The 22,896-nt window shown below is 40.9% G+C and overlaps 1 protein-coding gene across 1 annotated transcript; it reads right to left on the bottom strand.

The window, feature by feature from the left end:
• Positions 1 to 8,383: 8,383 nt before the first annotated feature.
• LOC127326131 (uncharacterized) lies at positions 8,384 to 13,370 on the bottom strand. The gene is made up of 5 exons (XM_051352990.2): positions 12,977 to 13,370; positions 9,773 to 10,104; positions 9,465 to 9,699; positions 9,312 to 9,384; positions 8,384 to 9,224 (listed from the first exon to the last, which is right to left on the bottom strand). Exons 1-5 carry the CDS (start codon positions 12,986 to 12,988, stop codon positions 9,199 to 9,201), a joined length of 678 nt encoding a protein of 225 aa, XP_051208950.1. The 5' UTR covers positions 12,989 to 13,370; the 3' UTR covers positions 8,384 to 9,198.
• Positions 13,371 to 22,896: the final 9,526 nt, after the last annotated feature.

Raw genomic sequence — 22,896 nt, forward strand, 5'->3', positions numbered from 1 at the left:
GGAGGAGGCTTCTTCAACAGAATTTACCTTCTTACCTTGTGGAGTCCTTTCACTGTGCCATTCAGAGTAATTTATCATCATATCATCAAGAAGCTTTGTTGCGGCGCCTAAGCTGATGGACATCAAAGTACCTTCAGCAGCTGAATCCAATAGGTTCCGCGAAGAAAAATTCAGTCCTGCATAAAAGGTTTGGATGATCATCCAAGTAGTTAGTCCATGGGTAGGGCAATTCTTTACCATGCTTGGGCAACATGTTCATTATCCAATTGCTTAAAATTCATTATGCTACTTCTCAAAGATATAATTTTAGCGGGAGGATAATATCTACCAATGAAAGCATCCTTACATTTAGTCCATGAATCAATACTATTTTTAGGCAAAGATAGCAACCAATCTTTAGCTCTTCCTCTTAAGGAGAAAGGAAACCATTTCAGTTTTATAATTTCACCATCTACATCCTTATACTTTTGCATTTCACAAAGTTCAACAAAATTATTAAGATGGGCAGCAGCAGCATCATAACTAACACCAGAAAATTGCTCTCTCATAACAAGATTTAGTAAAGCAGGTTTAATTTCATAAAATCCTGCTGTAGCAGCAGGTGGAGCAATAGGTGTGCATAGGAAATCATTATTATTTGTGCTAGTGAAGTCACACAACTTACTGTTCTCAGGAGTACCCATTTTAGCAGTAGTAAATAAAGCAAACTAAATAAAGTAGATGCAAGTAACTAATTTTTTTGTGTTTTTGATATGGAGAAAGCAAACAAGACGGTAAATAAAGAAAAGCAAGTAACTAATTTTTTTGTGTTTTTGATATGGAGAAAGCAAACAAAATAGTAAATAAAGTAAAGTAAGCAAGACAATAACAAAGTAAAGAGATTGGATGTGGGAGACTCCCCTTGCAGCGTGTCTTGATCTCGCCGGCAACGGCGCCAGAAAAAGAGCTTGATAACGCGTGAAGCACACGTCCGTTGGGAACCCCAAGAGGAAGGTGTGATGCGAACAGCAGCAAGTTTTCTCTCAGTAAGAAACCAAGGTTATCAAACCAGTAGGAGACGAAGGCCACGTGAAGGTTGTTGGTGGAGGAGTGTAGTGCGGCGCAACACCAGGGATTCCGGCGCCAATGTGGAACCTGCACAACACAATCAAAATACTTTGCCCCAACTTAACAGTGAGGTTGTCAATCTCACCGGCTTGCTGTAAACAAAAGACTAAACGTATGGTGTGGAAAATGATGTTTGTTTTCAATGAGCAGCAGAGAACAATGATTGCAGTAGATTGTATTCAGATGTACAAAATGGACCGGGGTCCACAGTTCACTAGTGGTGTCTCTCCAATAAGAAATAGTATGTTGGGTGAACAAATTACAGTTGGGCAATTGACAAATAGAGAGGGCATAACAATGCACATACATATCATGATGACTAATATGAGATTTACTTAGGGCATTACGACAAATTACATAGACCGCTATCTAGCATGCATCTATGCCTAAAAAGTCCATTTTCGGGTTAGCATTCGCACCCCAACAGACAATTGCATTAAGTATGGTGCGTAATGTAATCAACACAAATATCCTTAGACAAAGCATTGATGTTTTATCCCTAGTGGAAACAACACATCCACAACCTTAGAACTTTCTGTCACTGTCCCAGATTTAATGGAGGCATGAACCCACTATCGAGCATAAATACTCCCTCTTGGAGTTACAAGTATCAACTTGGCCAGAGCCTCTACTAGCAACGGAGAGCATGCAAAATCATAAACAACACATACATGATAGATCAATAATCAACTTGACATAGTATTCCATATTCATCGGATCCCAACAATGTAGCATTACAAATAGACGATCTTAATCATGATAGGCAGCTCACAAGATCTAAACATGATAGCACATGAGGAGAAGACAACCATCTAGCTACTGCTATGGACCCATAGTCCAAGGATGAACTACTCACACATCAGTCCGGAGGCGATCATGGTGATGTAGAGTACTCCGGGTGATGATTCCCCTCTCCGGCAGGGTGCCGGAGGTGATCTCCTGAATCCCCCAAGATGGGATTGGCGGCGGCGGCGTCTCAGTATGTTTTCTCGTATCGTGGCTCTCGGTAATAGGGTTTTCGTGACGGAGAGTATAAGTAGGCGGAAGGGCAGAGACGGGGGAGGCACGAGGGCCCCACCCCACAGGCCGGTGTGGGCCCCTCCTTGGCCGCGCCGTCCTATGGTAAGGGCGCCCCGTGGCCCCACTTCGTATCCTCTTCGGTCTTCTAGAAGCTCCGTGGAAAAATAAGACCCTGGGCTTTCGTTTCGTCCAATTCCGAGAATATTTCCTGTGTAGGATTTCTGAAACCAAAAACAGCACAAAACAGGAACTGGCTCTTCGGCATCTTTTTAATAGGTTAGTGCCGGAAAATGCGTATAAATGATATAAAGTGTATATAAAACATGTGAGTATTGTCATAAAACTTGCATGGAACATAAGAAATTATAGGTACGTTTGAGACGTATCAAGCATCCCCAAGCTTAGTTCCTACTCACCCTCGAGTAGGTAAACGATAACATGGATAATTTCTGAAGTGACATGCTATCATAATCTTGATCAATACTATTGTAAAGCATATGAGATGAATGAAGTGATTCAAAGTAATGGTAAAGACAATGACTAAACAACTGAATCATATAGCAAAGAATTTTCATGAATAGTACTTTCAAGACAAGCATCAATAAGTCTTGCATAGGAGTTAACTCATAAAGCAATAAATTCTTAGTAGAAAGTTTTGAAGCAACACAAAGGAAGATATAAGTTTCAGCAGTTGCTTTCAACTTCAACATGTATATCTCATGGATAATTGTCAACACAAAGTAATATGATGAATGCAAATAAGCAAGTATGTAGGAATCAATGCACACAGTTGACACAAGTGTTTGCTTCTAAGATAGAAAGAAGTAGGTAAACTGACTCAACATAAAGTAAAAGAAAGGCCCTTCGCAGAGGGAAGCATGGATTACTATTTTTGTGCTAGAGCTTTTATTTTCAAAACATAGAAACAATTTTGTCAACGGTAGTAATAATTCATATGTGTTATGCATAAGGCATCCTATAAGTTGCAAGCCTCATGCATAGAATACCAATAGTGCTCACACCTTGTCCTAATTAGCTTGGATTTCCATGGATTATCATTGCATAACATATGTTTCAACCAAGTGTCACAAAGGGGTACCTCTATGCCGCCTGTACAAAGGTCCAAGGAGATAGATCGCATTTGATTTCTCGTTTTTGATAGATCTCAACTAAGGACATCCATACCGGGACAACATAGAAAACAGATAATGAACTCCTCTTTAATGCATAAGCATTCAACAACAGATAATATTCTCATAAGAGATTGAGGATTAATGTCCAAACTGAAACCTCCACCATGATACATGGCTTTAGTTAGTGGCCCAATGTTCTTCTCTAACAATATGCATACTCAACCATTTGATCATGATAAATCACCCTTACTTCAGACAAGACGAACATGCATAGCAACTCACATGATATTCAACAAAGGTGTAATAGTTGATGGTGTCCCCAGAAACATGGTTACCGCTCAACAAGCAACTTATAAGAAATAAGATACATAAGCTACATATTCTTTACCACAATAGTTTTTAAGGCTATTTTCCCATGAGCTATGTATTGCAAAGACAAGGAATGAAGTTTTAAAGGTAGCACTCAAGCAATTTACTTTGGAATGGCAGAAAAATACCACATAGAAGGTACGTATGGTGGACACAAATGGCATAGGTATTGGCTCAAGGTTTTGGATGCACGAGAAGTATTCCCTCTCAGTACAAGGCTTTGGCTAGCAAGGTTGTTTGAAGCAAACACAAGTATGAACCGGTACAGCAAAACTTACATAAGAACATATTGCAAGCATTATAAGACTCTACACTGTCTTCCTTGTTGTTCAAACACTTCACCAGAAAATATCTAGACTTTAGAGAGACCAATCATGCAAACCAAATTTCAACAAGCTCTATGGTAGTTCTTCATTAATAGGTGCAAATTACATGATGCAAGAGCTTAAACATGATCTATTTGAGCAAAACAATTGCCAAGTATAAAATTATTCAAGACAATATACCAATTACCACATGAAGCATTTTCTGTTTCCAACCAAATAGCAATGAACAAAGCAGTTTTCAACCTTCGCCATGAACATTAAAAGTAAAGCTAAGAACACCCGTGTTCATATGAACGAGCGGAGCGTGTCTCTCTCCCACACAAAGAATGCTAGGATCCGATTTTATTCAAACAAAAACAAAAATAAAAACATACAGACGCTCCAAGTAAAGCACATAAGATGTGACGGAATAAAAATATAGTTTCACTAGAGGTGACCTGATAAGTTGTCGATGAAGAAGGGGATGCCTTGGGCATCCCCAAGCTTAGATGCTTGAGTCTTCTTGAAATATACAGGGATGAACCACGGGGGCATCCCCAAGCTTAGACTTTTCACTCTTCTTGATCATATTGTATCATCCTCCTCTCTTGACCCCTGAAAACTTCCTCCACACCAAACTCAAAACAAACTCATTAGAGGGTTAGTGCATAATGAAAAATCCACATATTCAGAGGTGACACAATCATTCTTAACACTTCTGGACATTGCTCAAAGCTACTGAAAGTTAATGGAACAAAGAAATCCATTCAACATAGCAAAAGAGGCAATGTGAAATAAAAGGCAGAATCTATCAAAACAGAACAGTCCGTAAAGAAGAATTTTTTAGAGGCACTTAACATGCTCAGATGAAAAAGCTCAAATTGAATGAAAGTTGCGTACATATCTGAGGATCACTCATGAATTTTCGCTGATTTTTCTGAGTTACCTACAGAGAGACCTACTCAAATTCGTGACAGCAAGAAATCTGTTTCTGCGCAGTAATACAAATCTAGTATCAACCTTACTATCAAAGACTTTACTTGGCACAACAATGCAATAAAATAAAGATAAGGAGAGGTTGCTACAGTAGTAACAACTTCCAAGACTCAAATATAAAACAAAATTGATGTACTAAAATAATGGGTTGTCTCCCATAAGCGCTTTTCTTTAACGCCTTTCAGCTAGGCGCGGAAAGTGTGAATCAAGTATTATCAAGAGATGAAGCATCAACATCATAATTTGTTCTAATAATAGAATCAAAAGGTAACTTCATTCTCTTTCTAGGGAAGTGTTCCATACCTTTCTTGAGAGGAAATTGATACTTAATATTCCCTTCCTTCATATCAATAATAGCACCAACAGTTCGAAGAAAAGGTCTTCCCAAAATAATAGGACAAGATGCATTGCATTCAATATCCAAGACAACAAAATCAACGGGGACAAGGTTATTGTTAACCGTAATGTGAACATTATCAATCCTCCCCAAAGGTTTCTTTATAGAACTATCAGCAAGATTAACATCCAAATAACAATTTTTCAATGGTGGCAAGTCAAGCATATTATAGAGTTTCTTAGGCATAACAGAAATACTTGCACCAAGATCACATAAAGCATTACAATCAAAATCATTGACCTTCATCTTAATGATGGGCTCCCAACCATCTTCCAACTTCCTAGGAATAGAAGTTTCAAGTTTTAATTTCTCTTCTCCAGCTTTAAAGATAGCATTTGTAATATGTTTTGTAAAGGCCAAATTTATAGCACTAGCATTAGGACTTCTAGCATGTTTTTGTAAGAACTTAATAACATCAGAGATATGACAATCATCAAAATCTAAAACATTATGATCTAAAGCAATGGGATCATTGTCCCCAATATTCTGAAAAATTTCAGCAGTTTTATCATAAGCAGTTTCAGCAGTTTTAGCAGCTTCAGGCAGTTTTGCACGCTTTGCATTAGGAGTAGAAACATTGTCAACACCAATTATTTTAGCATTGATAGTAGGAGGTTTAGCAACATGTGAAGCATCAACATTACTAGTGGTGGTAATAGTCCAAACTTTAGCTACATTATTCTCTTTAGCAATTTTTTCTTCTCTTTCCCACCTAGCATGCAATTCAGCCATCAATCTAATATTTTCATTAATTCGAACTTGGATAGCGTTTGCTGTAGTAACAATTTTGTTATCATTATCCTCAGGTTTAGCAGCCATTTTATTAATTAAAGAAGATTGTGACTCATACATGTATGAGATTCAGTTTTCAGCATTTGAAAGCTTAGTTTGCAAACCAAAAATTTCCATATTCAAATTTTCAAGTTGATTCCCTATATTTTTCAACAAGGCAGATTGTTCATTCATAGTTTTAGTAAACAATTGATTTTGCTCATATTTTGATTGCATAAATCTCTTAGTAGCTCTTTCAATTTCTAGCATCTTTTCCTCATTAGGCAAAACAGATCTACCATAAGAATTAGAAGGATATGGCATATAATTGTTGTTACCAAAATTATTTCTATAAGCATTGTTTTTGAAATTGTTATTTTTAATGAAGTTCACATCAACATGCTCTTCTTGAGCAACCAATGAAGCTAAAGGAACATTATTAGGATCAACATTAGATCTACCATTAACAAGCATAGACATAATAGCATCAATCTTATCACTCAAGGAGGAGGCTTCTTCAACAGAATTTACCTTCTTACTTTGTGGAGTCCTTTCACTGTGCCATTCAGAGTAATTTATCATCATATCATCAAGAAGCTTTGTTGCGGCGCCTAAGGTGATGGACATAAAAGTACCTCCAGCACCTGAATCCAATAGGTTCCGCGAAGAAAAATTCAATCCTGCATAAAAGGTTTGGATGATCATCCAAGTAGTTAGTCCATGGGTAGGGCAATTCTTTACCATGCTTGGGAAACATGTTCATTATCCAATTGCTTAAAATTCATTATGCTACTTCTCAAAGATATAATTTTAGCGGGAGGATAATATCTACCAATGAAAGCATCCTTACATTTAGTCCATGAATCAATACTATTTTTAGGCAAAGATAGCAACCAATCTTTAGCTCTTCCTCTTAAGGAGAAAGGAAACCATTTCAGTTTTATAATGTCACCATCTACATCCTTATACTTTTGCATTTCACAAAGTTCAACAAAATTATTAAGATGGGCAGCAGCATCATCAGAACTAACACCAGAAAATTGCTCTCTCATAACAAGATTTAGTAAAGCAGGTTAAATTTCATAAAATCATGCTGTAGCAGCAGGTGGAGCAATAGGTGTGCATAGGAAATCTTTATTATTTGTGCTAGTGAAGTCACACAACTTACTGTTCTCAGGAGTACCCATTTTAGCAGTAGTAAATAAAGCAAACTAAATAAAGTAGATGCAAGTAACTAATTTTTTTGTGTTTTTGATATGGAGAAAGCAAACAAGACGGTAAATAAAGTAAAGCAAGTAACTAATTTTTTTGTGTTTTTGATATGGAGAAAGCAAACAAAACAGTAAATAAAGTAAAGTAAGCAAGACAATAACAAAGTAAAGAGATTGGATGTGGGAGACTCCCCTTGCAGCGTGTCTTGATCTCCCCGGCAACGGCGCCAGAAAAAGGGCTTGATAACGCGTGAAGCACACGTCCGTTGGGAACCCCAAGAGGAAGGTGTGATGCGTACAGCAGCAAGTTTTCTCTCAGTAAGAAACCAAGGTTATCAAACCAGTAGGAGATGAAGGCCACGTGAAGGTTGTTGGTGGAGGAGTGTAGTGCGGCGCAACACCAGGGATTCCGGCGCCAATGTGGAACCTGCACAACACAATCAAAATACTTTGCCCCAACTTAACAGTGAGGTTGTCAATCTCACCGGCTTGCTGTAAACAAAAGACTAAACGTATGGTGCGGAAAATGATGTTTGATTGCAATGAGCAACAGAGAACAATGATTGCAGTAGATTGTATTCAGATGTAAAAGAATGGACCGGGGTCCACAGTTCACTAGTGGTGTCTCTCCAATAAGAAATAGCATGTTGGGTGAACAAACTACAGTTGGGCAATTGACAAATAGAGAGGGCATAACAATGCACATACATATCATGATGACTAATATGAGATTTACTTAGGGTATTACGACAAATTACATAGACCGCTATCCAACATGCATCTATGCCTAAAAAGTCCACCTTTGGGTTAGCATCCGCACCCCTTCCAGTATTAAGTTGCAAACAACAGACAATTGCATTAAGTATGGTGCGTAATGTAATCAACACAAATATCCTTAGACAAAGCATTGATGTTTTATCCCTAGTGGCAACAGCACATCCACAACCTTTGAACGTTCTATCACTGTCCCAGATTCAATGGAGGCATGAACCCACTATCGAGCATAAATACTCCCTCTTGGAGTTACAAGTATCAACTTGGCCAGAGCCTCTACTAGCAACGGAGAGCATGCAAGATCATAAAAAACACATATATGATAGATCAATAATCTACTTGACATAGTATTCCATATTCATCGGATCCCAACAAACACAACATGTAGCATTACAAATAGACGATCTTGATCATGATAGACAGCTCACAAGATCTAAACATGATAGCACATGAGGAGAAGACAACCATGTAGCTACTGCTATGGACCCATAGTCCAAGGATGAACTACTCACACATCAGTCCGGAGGCGATCATGGTGATGTAGAGTCCTCCGGGTGATGATTCCCCTCTCCGGCAGGGTGCCGGAGGTGATCTCCTGAATCCCCCGAGATGGGATTGGCGGCGGCGGCGTCTCAGTATGTTTTCTCGTATCATGGCTCTCGGTAATAGGGTTTTCTCGACAGAGAGTATAAGTAGGCGGAAGGGCAGAGTCGGGGGGCACGGGGGCCCCACCCCATAGGCCGGCGCAGGCCCCTCCTTGGCCGCGCCGCCCTATGGTGAGGACGCCCCGTGGCCCCACTTCGTATCCTCTTCGGTCTTCTGGAAGCTCCGTGGAAAAATAAGACCCTGGGCTTTCGTTTCGTCCAATTCCGAGAATATTTCCTGTGTAGGATTTATGAAACCAAAAACAGCACAAAACATGAACTGGCTCTTTGGCATCTTGTTAATAGGTTAGTGCCGGAAAAAGCGTATAAATGATATAAAGTGTATATTAAACATGTGAGTATTGTCATAAAACTAGCATGGAACATAAGAAATTATAGATACGTTTGAGACGTATCAACCTTCTCGCGAGCTTTCTCACTCTGTTCAAGCTTGCTGGCGAAGTCATCGGCTCACTTGTTAGCTTTGGCAAGAGCCTCTGGAGGAAGGGAACGTGGTAGAGGTGTTAAAGATATACAGCAAGATAGATCATTGCATGAAAAATAAAGACAATAGAAAAGTGTACCTTTCAAATTATCTACAGTATCGCGGTACCCAATGAATTGAGTACCAAGGCGAATGAATTCCCTCATCAGAGGCTGATCAAAAAAGAAAGTTGCGAGAAAGGTTAAGAAGAGAAAAAGTCGAGAGAAGGTAAAATAGTCGCAAGGATACTTACGTCATCCAAATGAGGAGGAGTCGAGCTCCCGGCCAAGAGGCCCGGTTCTTTGCCAAGTTCAATCCTCGCTCTCTTTGGCGTGGGGGCTCGGGGGCTGGTGGCAGGAGTCGACATTTCCAGATCTTGTTGAGGAGGCGAAGTTCCCTTCGCTGCGCGACGAGTTTCCGAAAGAACCAAAGTTTGCGACGTGCTCGTGGGAGCAGTCACATTGGCATCAGGTTCTTCTTCTTCGTCACTGTCCACAAAAGATAGTATGAGAAAATGCACAAGTAGTATGCAAAAAAGAAAAACAAGGCAGGGTAGCTTACGAGCTAACGAGGGCTTCCTCGTAAGGATTGAAGGCTTCCTCCTCCTCGGGAGCAGTTTCTTCGGCAGGTGATCCACCGGGTTTGGAGGTGCCGGAGTCCTCGACATCACCCCTCTTTCTCCTATTCCTTGGGGAAGCAGCGGAAGGGAGAGAGTGCACCGACTCGGAAGCGTCGGATTCAGTCTCTCTTTCAGAGGAAGCCGCGGATTTTTGGGATCCTATGACTTCGCTCTTAGGGCGAGAAGTACCCTTCGCGTCGTCAGTAACGACGGTACGTTCATCAACCTCCCCACCTTCAGGAAGGGGAGGCAGAGAGGACAAAACTTGGCGTTTCTAAAGAAGAAAATCATCAACAGAAAAGTTCAGCAAAAAAGTAGTCGAAACAATAAAGAAGACAATTTATGCAAGATAGTAGTCGAAAGAACAAAATTGCGAGAGGACAGGTTGTGGCACCCCCGGGATCAGGGTTAGACAAATACCAGATCTTCGTCTGACATAAGCCTAACCTAGAGCTCGAGAGACTACAGTGAGAGAATCGGTAACACAACAGTGACTCTACGACTCAAAAGGTAATACAAGCTCATAACTGAGCGAAGAACCAAAGTATTACAAACAGAGGTCACTGACCTGGCATACATCAATCAACGAAAGCGAAGTTATGCTATTAGACATAGCAAGATAGCAAAAGGCCTAAGAGGCCAGGAGCATAACGGCGACGTCCCAGCCCATAGATTCCAGGCTGCCACCTGGGAACCCCAAGCTACTCGTCGATGTCGACTAGAAACCACCATCTGTTGGAGCGACTTCTTTTGAAACAAAAGCATGCAAAGCTGAGTACAGGGACTCAGCAAGACTTAGTACAACCTTTTAGCAAAGCGGGTATGCGGGCTTTCTGTGGAGCTTCTTTTGCGTAAAGCTAGTTTTCCTTTAACAAACAAGAGGGAGAAGAAGCTCGACTACTCAGAACCTTTGAAAGGGGAAAAGAGAGCGACAACTCTATCTCTATTGATCATCATATTGTATCCACCAATCTTCATCATCTAGAACCACTATCCTCGGATTACCCCCTCAACACCCGGAGAAGGTATTCGTAAACACACATTGATTGCCAAGTTTTACGATTAGGTTCAAGTTGTCTATGATCACAGAATCCATTCCCAAGTCGTCCGTAACCGTGGACACGGCTTTTCGAAAAGATTTAACCCTGCAGGGGTGCACAACTTTACCCACACGTGCCAACCGACTCTTAATGCCAAGCTATTAGCTCTCTTCCTTGGAGAGCTGGCAGAGGGTGGTCGACCACGACCTTTACCTTGCTGTCGCTGAGACCATGAGTCACGCGCTAAGGATTGTTCCGCCGTAACGGGTCAATTCCCGAAGTCGGTCCTTAACGATGTGAGCCGAGGTGGGTTTCCCCAGAGGCCGCAACCCCTAGCCACCACGACCACGCTTACCTGCCTGTTATGTACCTTTTCCCCCAAGCAAAAATGCAATGCATATATCCAGGTAACGCGCAAACTATGTGACTCATGGAATCTACTAGGCAAGTTAGTGAGTCGAGAGGGTACCATAATAGGGCCTCGTATGGTTGTACGCTCAGTCTTGGTTCAAGAGGCGAGAACTCGGTTCCTAGGGTCGGCAGAAACGAAACAACCCACCACATCCCAATATGGCCTCTCGTCTGAGCCTTTAATCATGTTTATCAACAGCTCTATACTTACCACGTCAACCTGTCATGCTAGTTTCATTTCATTGTATGGCTCCAGTCCGAAGACCGGAGTAAATAGCGTAAGAAACTAAGCATGGCTAAGCATAAAGAGATAAAGGCTCTCGCGACGCACACATGCCAAACCTAGTTATGCTAGGAGCAGTGGATCGTGTATTTGAGGCTACAAGGGTGAAACATGCAATAGATAGGGTAACTCTATCTATCGATAAAAGACAGTTGAACCGTATGCAATATGTAGAAACCAGAGTAAAAGCATTTGTAAAACTTGTATGAACCAGGCTAGGGCTTGCCTTTGTCCCTGACAAAAATGAAGTGGATCTTCGAAGATCCCATGCTTGACTTGTTCGTCGGTGGACAATTATTGATCTTCGGTGTTGTTGATCTTCATCGTCTCGGACTCGTACTCTATCGATCGCGAAGAAGCAAATACCGGAAAGGTAAAACAATCAACACGTGGCATCGATGCAATGCTCATACAAGGATGATGATATGACATGTTAAAGGTATGGAAACTAACCCTAATACATCATCAATTTAAATGGAATTCAAGTGCATAAAAACATTGCATTTCGATGACTTCCATAAAGTGGTATTTCGTTATTCTAACAAAATTGTTAATTGAAGTTGTTCAAAAATGCATGATAATAACTTAAATAGGTAGGTTTCACTTTTCTGAACATTATGATATCTGGTTTGTAATTTTCGGTTAAAGTATGAATTACTTATGGATTTTATCAGGTTTCACATTTCCTGAAATTCCTGCAACAGGGGGGAACGAGTTTCAAAGAAGGCAGCTACTAGGTACTCCTCTCAGCTCAGAAACCAGTAAGCGACATGGTTTAGTCTGGACTCGACTACACATGCCGAGGCTGTGCTGAACTTAGTGAAAACGTCACTTCCAGAAGGCATGGCTGTAGCTAACCTGACATCCTGAAACTAGCTAGGATAACTATATACAGAGTAACGCTGCAGCAAGTCTAAGTTTAGAGTGTGTTTTTACTATTTTTTTTTTTCAGAGATTGACGACCAGTCCTGAAGTTGTATTAAACATCACTCAGAAATATGGTACTAGCAGATCATATTGACAGGAACAAGTGCTCACACGAAAAGTGTGTGTAGCCGAACTTTAGTTTCTACAGAAGGTGTACTAGCTGCCATGACAAACACTATGATCTGATACGTATTTGCAGGCCAGGAGCATGTAAAGCTGAACCTTCTTCTATCTCTGGCCAGGATTACTAACAGCAACATATGCGTGATTACAAACCGGAGTATGTGTTTAGAAACTGATGTTTGTGTGTGCATCTTCTAGGCTTACATACACACGTACCAAACTGGTTTGCCTCTAAACCAACAGCGAGTAGCAAACAACGGAAACTTCTGTACGAAGATGATTCTGAATATGAAGTGGTCATTACCAGTTATACCTGATCGAGAGAGAGAGAACAGATAAGCTCGGGAGAACTGACTGCTCACCATGAACGCCATGGAGTGGCCGGAGAGGTCAGATAGCGATGACACGGCCAGCCGACGTTCAGGAAGACGCGGACGGCGGCGTCGATTCCTGGCCACCCGCGTCGATTCCTTCGGTGTGGAGGTAGCACCTGACAAGGCAAAGACTCCAGGATGCTCGCCGGAGCTTCGGGCGGCCGGCAGCGGCGGTGCTGAACGGCGGCCGTGCTAGGGTTTCAGGAGAGCTCCGCGAGTGAGCGAGGAAGGGAAGGTGAGTGAGGGGAGAGGGCAGGGCGTCGTGGAGGCTTATCCCCGCCCAGGGGCGGCGAGCGGCGGCGCGAATCCCTTCGGGGATCGACGACGCAGGCGGCGACAGGCAGGAGCCTGTGTGGCTGTAGGTAGAAGACAAGGGGTGGTTTTTCAGAAAACCCCCTATGTCTTGGAAATTTCCGGGGAAATTTAAAAACAGGCCATATTTCCATATCATTTTCTATTTTTGCAACCTTTTGAGAGATTCAAAATAACTGCAAACTTTATAGAAAATATTTAGTGGCCTTCCTAATAAAAGTTGAAAGTCCACACATTTTTATTTTGAGGTTTTCAAACATGTGAACACATTTCAAATAGAGAAAGACTTGCATAAATCTAGGGTTTCCACTTCAATTTATTTGCAAATTTTTCTTAATGCAAATTACATGATGCTCATGATGCACAAAACAACTCCTAATTATGTTTAGCAAAACAGGGATGTTACACAGGTCATTTACCTTGGGAAGGGGATTGGTGCTACTAAACGGCTCTACTCGGCAAGAAGATGGAAATGAATCTTTCTTGCTTAGAGATGAAACACGTCGGACGAGCTTCTCCAAATCCTTCACAGAGAGATCTTCGGATATGCGATCGACGTCTTTATCGCCAGCATACATCCACAAAGGGTTTTTGCGAGCCTGCAGAGGCTGCACTCTAATCCTAAGGAAATCCGCAGTAATTTGAATACCCGATAACTCTTTGCCTCGGGTAATCTGCAGCTCGTGGATGCGCTTTATCAGTGCATCTATCGTCGTTTTTTCTTCTTCGGTGGCTTCTGCATCCCAGGATCGGCGTCGAAGAATTTTTGCGCTGCCATCAAAGGGCGCGATGTTGTATTCCATCGAGTCGGAGCATTCCTCGCGGACATATAACCATCTCCTGCGCCACCCTTGGACGGAGTCGGGGAATTTGACGTCGAAATAATCGACGTCAGGACGGACACAGATAACAACACCACCTATATTGTAGGCGATGTTGTGGGAGCTATTGCGGTGAATGCAGAAAATGCGTTTCCACAGGGCCCAATTCGGTTGGGTCCCGAGAAAGCACTCACAGAGGGTGATAAAGATAGAAATATGGAGGATAGAATTGGGAGTCAGCTGGTGCAGCTGCAGCCCATACACGAAAAGCAATCCACGAAGAAATTCATGGATAGGGGCGGAGAGGTCACGGATGAGGTGGTCAACGAAGGTTACCCGATATTGGATGGGGGCGACGGAAAGCTTTCTTCACTGGGGAAGATCAGCGCCCCCTCTTTCTTCGTCAAGCCAAGCTTCTTCATCAAGTTCGCGTCTTGATTTGAGATCTTAGATCTCTCCCACTCGGACACCTCCAGATATTGTGTCACCATGCTTGCTTCGGGGATGGCGTGCCTTGTGAGCCTTGCACGCAGTGGCATCAACAATGGCGTTGGAGAAATTGAGGATGCGGATGAGCGCAGGAGCTTTTTTGGTTGCAGTGGAGGTTTTTTTACAGAGAGGGGATATGAGCGCGGCGCAGTGAAGGGGATTTCTGAGAAAGAAGAAGACTATTTATGTCACGCCAGTGAAGCGCCGCGCCGTTGGATGGTGAGAGAATTGGTTTCATGAATTACACGTGTGTCCAGGGGTAAAAAAAGTATTCTCACAATACTCATCATATCATGTATGTGCATGGTCATGCCCTCTTTATTTGTCAATTGCCCAACTGTAATTTCTTCACCCAACATGATATTTATCTTATGGGAGAGACGCCTCTAGTGAACTGTGGACCCCGGTCCATTCTTTTAATTGAATACAATCTACTGCAACACTTGTTCTACTGTTTTCTGCAAACATCATCATCCACACTATACATCTAATCCTTTGTTACAGCAAGCCGGTGAGATTAACAACCTCACTGTCACGTTGGGGCAAAGTAATTTGGTTGTGTTGTGCAGGTTCCACGTTGGCGCCGGAATCCCTGGTGTTGCGCCGCACTACACTCCGCCGCCATCAACCTTCAACGTGCTTCTTGGCTCCTACTGGTTCGGTAAACCTTGGTTTCTTACTGAGGGAAAACTTGCCGCTGTACGCATCACACCTTCCTCTTGGGGTTCCCAACGGACGCGTGCTGTACGCGTATCAAGCTCTTTTTCTGGCGCCGTTGCCGGGGAGATCAAGACACGCTGCAAGGGGAGTCTCCACCTCCAATCTCTTTACTTTGTTTTTGTCTTGCTTTATTTTATTTAGTACTTTGTTTGCTGCATTATATCAAAACACAAAAAAATTAGTTGCTAGTTTTACTTTATTTGCAATCTTGTTCGCTATATTAAAAACACAAAAAAATTAGTTACTTGCATTTGCTTTACTTACTTCATCATGTTTCCTCCTAATTTTACTTTAAAAGATATACATGTGGGACAAGGGTCTATAATTGGAAGAGATAATATAGAAGAATTTTTCACCCATGTTAGTATGCACGAAGATCTTAAAGATATACCCCTGGCAAAAGCTGTCCCTACTTATGAAGATGCCTCTGTTTGTTTGGTACGCATGATGGAAGCTAGATTTATTAGTCTCAACCCCATGATACAACACATGTTTCTTACACTTTCTGATATGGAGAGGGGAGAAAAGAGAGATTTTGTTTTAAAAGTCCTAGTGCGAGAATTTGAGGATATAGCCAAAGAAGCTAGAAAGGTTTTTATTAAGCATAAGAGGCTTGATATGTTCACCGATTTTAAAAGAACACTTAAAAAGATGGATATGGATAGAATTAAGTACACTAATAATGTTAATGATGGTGGGGAGATTAAAGCACCAATACCTTGTAAGCTCCTAGCAATGCATGAAGCTCTAGATGATAATTATGCTTGGCTTGTTCCTGAAAATTTGTTTGATGAGAGTAGCAAGCCCAAGACTAATGAAAAGGGAGCCTCTGAAACTTATGTATCCAAAATACAATGCATGGTTGAGAAAACTCCAAACCCCGCTGTAGATGCTTCATCTCTTGATAATACTTGATACACACTTTCTGCGCCTAGCTGAAAGGCGTTAAAGAAAAGCGCTTATGGGAGACAACCCATGATTTTACTACTGCACTTTTATTTTATAATTGAGTCTTGGAAGTTGTTACTACTGTAGCAACCTCTCCTTATCTTAGTTTTGTTGCATTGTTGTGCCAAGTAAAGTCTTTGATAGTAAGGTTCATACTAGATTTGGATTACTGCGCAGAAACAGATTTCTTTGCTGTCATGAATCTGGGCCTAATTCTCTGTAGGTAACTCATAAAATTATGCCAATTTACGTGAGTGATCCTCAGATATGTACGCAACTTTCATTCAATTTGAGCATTTTCATTTGAGCAAGTCTGGTGCCTCTTAGAAATTCGTCTTTACGAACTGTTCTGTTTTGACAGATTCTGCCTTTTATTTCACATTGCCTGTTTTGCTATGCTTGATGGATTTTTCTATTCCATTAACTTTCAATAGCTTTGTGCAATGTCCAGAAGTGTTAAGAATGATTATGTCACCTCTGAACATGTGAATTTTGATTATGCACTAACCCTCTAATGAGTTGTTTTGAGTTTGGTGTGGAGGAAGTTTTCAAGGATCAAGAGAGGGAGATGATACAATATGATCAAGGAAAGTGAAAGCTCTAAGCTTGGGGATGCCCCGGTGGTTCACCCCTGCATATTTCAAGAATACTCAAGCGTCTAAGCTTGGGGATGCATGATACGTCTCCGACGTATCGATAATTTCTTATGTTCCGTGCCACATTATTGATGATATCTACATGTTTTATGCACACTTTATGTCATATTTATGCATTTTCTGGAACTAACCTATTAACAAGATGCCGAAGAGCCAGTTGTTGTTTTCTGCTGTTTTTGGTTTCAGAAATCCTAGTAACGAAATATTCTCGGAATTGGACGAAATCAACGCACAGGGGCCTATTTTCACACGAAGCTTCCAGAAGACCGGAGAGTCAACGAAGTGGGGCCACGAGGTGGCCAGGAGGTAGGGCGGCGCGGCCCCACCCTTGGCCGCGCCGACCTGTCTCCTGGGCCCCTTGCGACGCCCCTTGACCTGCCCTTCCGCCTACAAATAGCCTTCGTTGCGAAACCCCCAGTACCGAGAGCCACGATACGGAAAACCTTCCAGAGACGCCGCCGCCGCCAATCCCATCTCGGGGGATTCAGGAGATCGCCTCCGGCACCCTGCCGGAGAGGGGATTCATCTCCCGGAGGACTCTACACCGCCATGGTCGCCTCCGGAGTGATGAGTGAGTAGTCTACCCCTGGACTATGGGTCCATAGCAGTAGCTAGATGGTTGTCTTCTCCTCATTATGCTTAATTGTCGGGTCTTGTGAGCTGCCGAACATGATCAAGATCATCTATCTGTAATGCTATATGTTGTGTTTGTTGGGATCCGATGAATAGAGAATACTATGTTATGTTGATTATCAATTTATATCTATGTGTTGTTTATGATCTTGCATGCTCTTCGTTATTAGTAGAGGCTCTGGCCAAGTTTTTGCTAGTAACTCCAAGAGGGGGTATTTATGCTTGATAGTGGGTTCATGTCTCCGTGAATCTGGAGGAGTGACAAGAACCTCTAAGGTTATGGATGTGCTGTTGCCACTAGGGATAAAACATTGATGCTATGTCCGAGGATGTAGTTATTGATTACATTACGCGCAATACTTAATGCAATTGTCTGTTGTTAGCAACTTAATACTGGAAGGGGTTCGGATGATAACCTGAAGGTGGACTTTTTAGGCATAGATGCATGCTTGCTGGATAGCGGTCTATGTACTTTGTCGTAATGCCCAATTAAATCTCACTATACTCATCATAATATGTATGTGCATGGTCATGCCCTCTCTATTTGTCAATTGCCCAACTGTAATTTGTTCACCCAACATGCTATTTATCTTATGGGAGAGACACCTCTAGTGAACTGTGGACCCCGGTCCAATTCTCTATACTGAAATACAATCTACTGCAATACTCATTCTACTGTTTTCTGCAAACAATCATCTTCCACACTATACATCTAATCCTTTGTTACAGCAAGCCGGTGAGATTGACAACCTCGCTGTTTCGTTGGGGCAAAGTACTTTGGTTGTGTTGTGCAGGTTCCACGTTGGCGCCGGAATCCCTGGTGTTGCGCCGCACTACATCTCGCCGCCATCAACCTTCACGTGCTTCTTGACTCCTACTGGTTCGATAAACCTTGGTTTCTTACTGAGGGAAACTTGCCGCTGTACGCATCACACCTTCCTCTTGGGGTTCCCAACGGACGCGTGTCGAACGGAAAGACAATACGTCAACCACGCGCATCAAGCAAATTTCTGGCGCCGTTGCCGGGGAGATCAAGACACGCTGCAAGGGGAGTCTCCACATCGCAATCTCTTTACTTTGTTTTTGTCTTGCTTTATTTTGTTTACTACTTTGTTTGCTGCACTAAATCAAAATACAAAAAAATTAGTTCCTAGTTTTACTTTATTTGCTATCTTGTTTGCTATATCAAAAACACAAAAAAATTAGTTACTTGCATTTACTTTATCTAGTTTGCTTTATTTACTACTGCTAAAATGGGTACTCCTGAAAATACTAAGTTGTGTGACTTCACAACCACAAATAATAATGATTTCTTATGCACACCTATTGCTCCACCTGCTACTACAGCAGAATTCTTTGAAATTAAACCTGCTTTACTAAATCTTGTTATGCGAGAGAATTTTCTGGTGTTAGTTCTGATGATGCTGCTGCCCATCTTAATAATTTTGTTGAACTTTGTGAAATGCAAAAGTATAAGGATGTAGATGGTGACATTATAAAATTAAAATTGTTCCCTTTCTCATTAAGAGGAAGAGCTAAAAATTGGTTGCTATCTCTGCCTAAGAATAGTATTGATTCATGGACTAAATGCAAGGATGCTTTTATTGGTAGATATTATCCCCCTGCTAAAATTATATCTTTGAGGAGTAGCATAATGAATTTTAAACAATTGGATACTGAGAATGTTGCACAAGCATGGGAAAGAATGAAATCTTTGGTTAAAAATTGCCCAACCCATGGACTGACTACTTGGATGATCATCCAAACCTTTTATGCAGGACTGAATTTTTCTTCGCGGAACCAATTGGATTCAGCTGCTGGAGGTACCTTTATGTCCATCACTCTTGGCGAAGCAACAAAGCTTCTTGATAATATGATGATCAATTACTCTGAATGGCAAACGGAAAGAGCTCCGCAAGGTAAGAAGGTAAATTCTGTCGAAGAAACCTCTTCCTTGAGTGATAAGATTGATGCTATTATGTCTATGCTTGTGAATGATAGGACTAATGTTGATCCTAATAATGTTCCGTTAGCTTCATTGGTTGCCCAAGAAGAACATGTTGATGTAAACTACATTAAAAATAATAATTTCAACAACAATGCTTATCGGAACAATTCTAGTAACAACTATAGGCCATATCCTTATAATAATGGCAATGGCTATGGTAATTCTTATGGGAATTCTTACAACAATAATAGGAACACACCCCCTGGACTTGAAGCTATGCTTAAAGAATTTATTAGTACACAAACTGCTTTTAACAAATCTGTTGAAGAAAAACTTGGGAAAATTGATATACTTGCTTCTAAAGTCGATAGTCTTGTTGCTGATGTTGATCTTTTGAAATCAAAAGTTATGCCTAATGAAAATCTTAATAATAAAATTGTTACTACAGAAAATGCCATCCAAGTTAGAATTAATGAGAATATAAGATTGATGGCCGAATTGCGTGCTAGGTGGGAAAGAGAAGAAAATGAAAAAGAAGATAATATAGCTAAAGTTTGGACTATTACCACCACTAGCAATGCTAATGCTCCACAAGTTGCTGCACCTCCTACTATTACTAATAAAAGAATTGGTGTTAGCAATGTTTCCACTTCTAATGCAAAGCCCGAAAAACTGCCTGAAACTGCTAAAACTGCTGAAATTGCCTGTGATAAAACTGCTGAAATTTTTTCCAACATTGGGGATGATGATCCCATTGCTTTAGATTATAATGGTTTGAATTTTGATGATTGACACATCTCTGAAGTTATAAATTTCTTACAAAAACTTGCTAAAAGTCCTAATGCTAGTGCTATAAATTTGGCTTTCACGAAACATATTACAAATGCTCTCAAAAAAGCTAGAGAAGAGAAACTAGAACGTGAAGCTTCTATTCCTAGGAAGCTAGAGGATGGTTGGGAGCCCATCATTAAGATGAAGGTCAATGACTTTGATTGTAATGCTTTATGTGATCTTGGTGCAAGTATTTCTGTTATGCCTAAGAAAATTTATGATATGCTTGACTTGCCACCATTGAAAAATTATTATTTGGATATTAATCTTGCTGATCATTCTACAAAGAAACCTTTGGGGAAAGTTGATAATGTTCGCATTACCGTTAACAATAACCTTGTCCCCGTTGATTTTGTTGTCTTGGATATTGAATGCAATGCATCTTGTCCCATTATATTGGGAAGACCTTTTCTTCGAACTGTTGGTGCTATCATTGATATGAAGGAATGTAATATTAAATATCAATTTCCTCTCAAGAAAGGTATGGAACACTTCCCTAGAAAGAGAATGAAGTTACCTTTTGATTCTATTATTAGAACAAATTATGATGTCAACGCATCATCTCTTGATAATACTTGATACACACTTTCTGCGCCTAGCTGAAAGGCGTTAAAAAAAAGCGCTTATGGGAGACAACCCATGTTTTTACTACAGTAATTTTATTTTATATTTGTGTCTTGGAAGTTGTTTACTACTGTAGCAACCTCTCCTTATCTTAGTTTAGTGTTTTGTTGTGCCAAGTAAAGTCGTTGATAGTAAGGTTCATACTAGATTTGGATTACTGCGCAGAAACAGATTTCTTTGCTGTCACGAATCTGGGTCTAATTCTCTGTAGGTAACTCAGAAAATTAATCCAATTTACGTGAGTGATCCTCAGATATGTACGCAACTTTCATTCAATTTGAGCATTTTCATTTGAGCAAGTCTGGTGCCTCAATAAAATTCGTCATTACGAACTGTTCTGTTTTGACAGATTCTGCCTTTTATTTCGCATTGCCTATTTTGCTATGTTCGCTGGATATTTCGATTCCATTGACTTTCAGTAGCTTTGTGCAATGTCCAGAAGTGTTAAGAATGATTATGTCACCTCTGAACATGTATATTTTGATTGTGCACTAACTCTCTAATGAGTTGTTTTGAGTTTGGTGTGGAGGAAGTTTTCAAGGATCAAGAGAGGGAGATGATACAACATGATCAAGGAGAGTGAAAGCTCTAAGCTTGGGGATGCCCCGGTGGTTCACCCCTGCATATATCAAGAAGACTCAAGCGTATAAGTTTGGGGATGCCCAAGGCATCCCCTTCTTCATCGACAACATTATCAGGTTCCTCCGCTGAAACTATATTTTTATTCCATCACATCTTATGTGCTTTGCTTGGAGCGTCGGTTTGTTTTGTTTTTGTTTTGTTTGAATAAAATGGATCCTAGCATTCTTTGTGTGGGAGAGAGACACGCTCCGCTGTTGCATATGGACAAGTATGTCCTTAGGCTCTACTCATAATATTCATGGCGAAGTTTCTTCTTCGTTAAATTGTTATATGGTTGGAATTGGAAAATGCTACATGTAGTAATTGCTAAAATGTCTTGGATAATGTGATACTTGGCAATAGTTGTGCTCATGTTTAAGCTCTTGCATCATATACTTTGCACCTATTAATGAAGAAATACATAGAGCATGCTAAAATTTGGTTTGCATAATTGGTCTCTCTAAGGTCTAGATAATTTCTAGTATTGAGTTTGAACAACAAGGAAGACGGTGTAGAGTCTTATAATGTTTACAATATGTCTTTTATGTGAGTTTTGCTGCACCGGTTCATCCTTGTGTTTGTTTCAAATAGCCTTGCTAGCCTAAACCTTGTATCGAGAGGGAATACTTCTCATGCATCCAAAATACTTGAGCCAACCACTATGCCATTTGTGTCCACCATACCTACCTACTACATGGTATTTCTCTGCCATTCCAAAGTAAATTGCTTGAGTGCTACCTTTAAATTTCTATCCTCTACCTTTACAATATATAGCTCATGGGACAAATAGCCTAAAAACTATTGTAGTATTGAATATGTACTTATGCACTTTATCTCTTATTAAGTTGCTTGTTGTGCGATAACCATGTTCCTGGGGACGCCATCAATTACTCTTTGTTGAATATCATGTGAGTTGCTATGCATATCCGTCTTGTCTGAAGTAAGGGAGATTTACCACCTTTATGGTTAGAGCATGCATATTGTTAGAGAAGAACATTGGGCCGCTAACTAAAGCCATGATCCATGGTGGAAGTTTCAGTTTTGGACATATATCCTCAATCTCATATGAGAAAATTAATTGTTGCTACATGCTTATGCATAAAAGAGGAGTCCATTATCTGTTGTCTATGTTGTCCCGGTATGGATGTCTAAGTTGAGAATAATCAATAGCGAGAAATCCAATGCGAGCTTTCTCCTTAGACCTTTGTACAGGCGGCATAGAGGTACCCCTTTGTGACACTTGGTTAAAACATGTGCATTGCGATTATCCCGGTAATCCAAGCTAATTAGGACAAGGTGCGGGCA

Source organism: Lolium perenne, chromosome 4, assembly GCF_019359855.2.
Source record: "Lolium perenne isolate Kyuss_39 chromosome 4, Kyuss_2.0, whole genome shotgun sequence".
Taxonomy (NCBI): domain Eukaryota; kingdom Viridiplantae; phylum Streptophyta; class Magnoliopsida; order Poales; family Poaceae; genus Lolium; species Lolium perenne.

What these genes read in the sequence shown, in the direction of transcription:
- LOC127326131 (XM_051352990.2), bottom strand. An exon ending in GAGGAAGCCCTCGTTAGCTC is followed by an intron (nt 9,700 to 9,772) that starts GTAAGCTACCCT and finishes TTTTGTGGACAG; the next exon opens with TGACGAAGAAGAAGAACCTG. An exon ending in CTCCTCCTCATTTGGATGAC is followed by an intron (nt 9,385 to 9,464) that starts GTAAGTATCCTT and finishes TTTTTTGATCAG; the next exon opens with CCTCTGATGAGGGAATTCAT.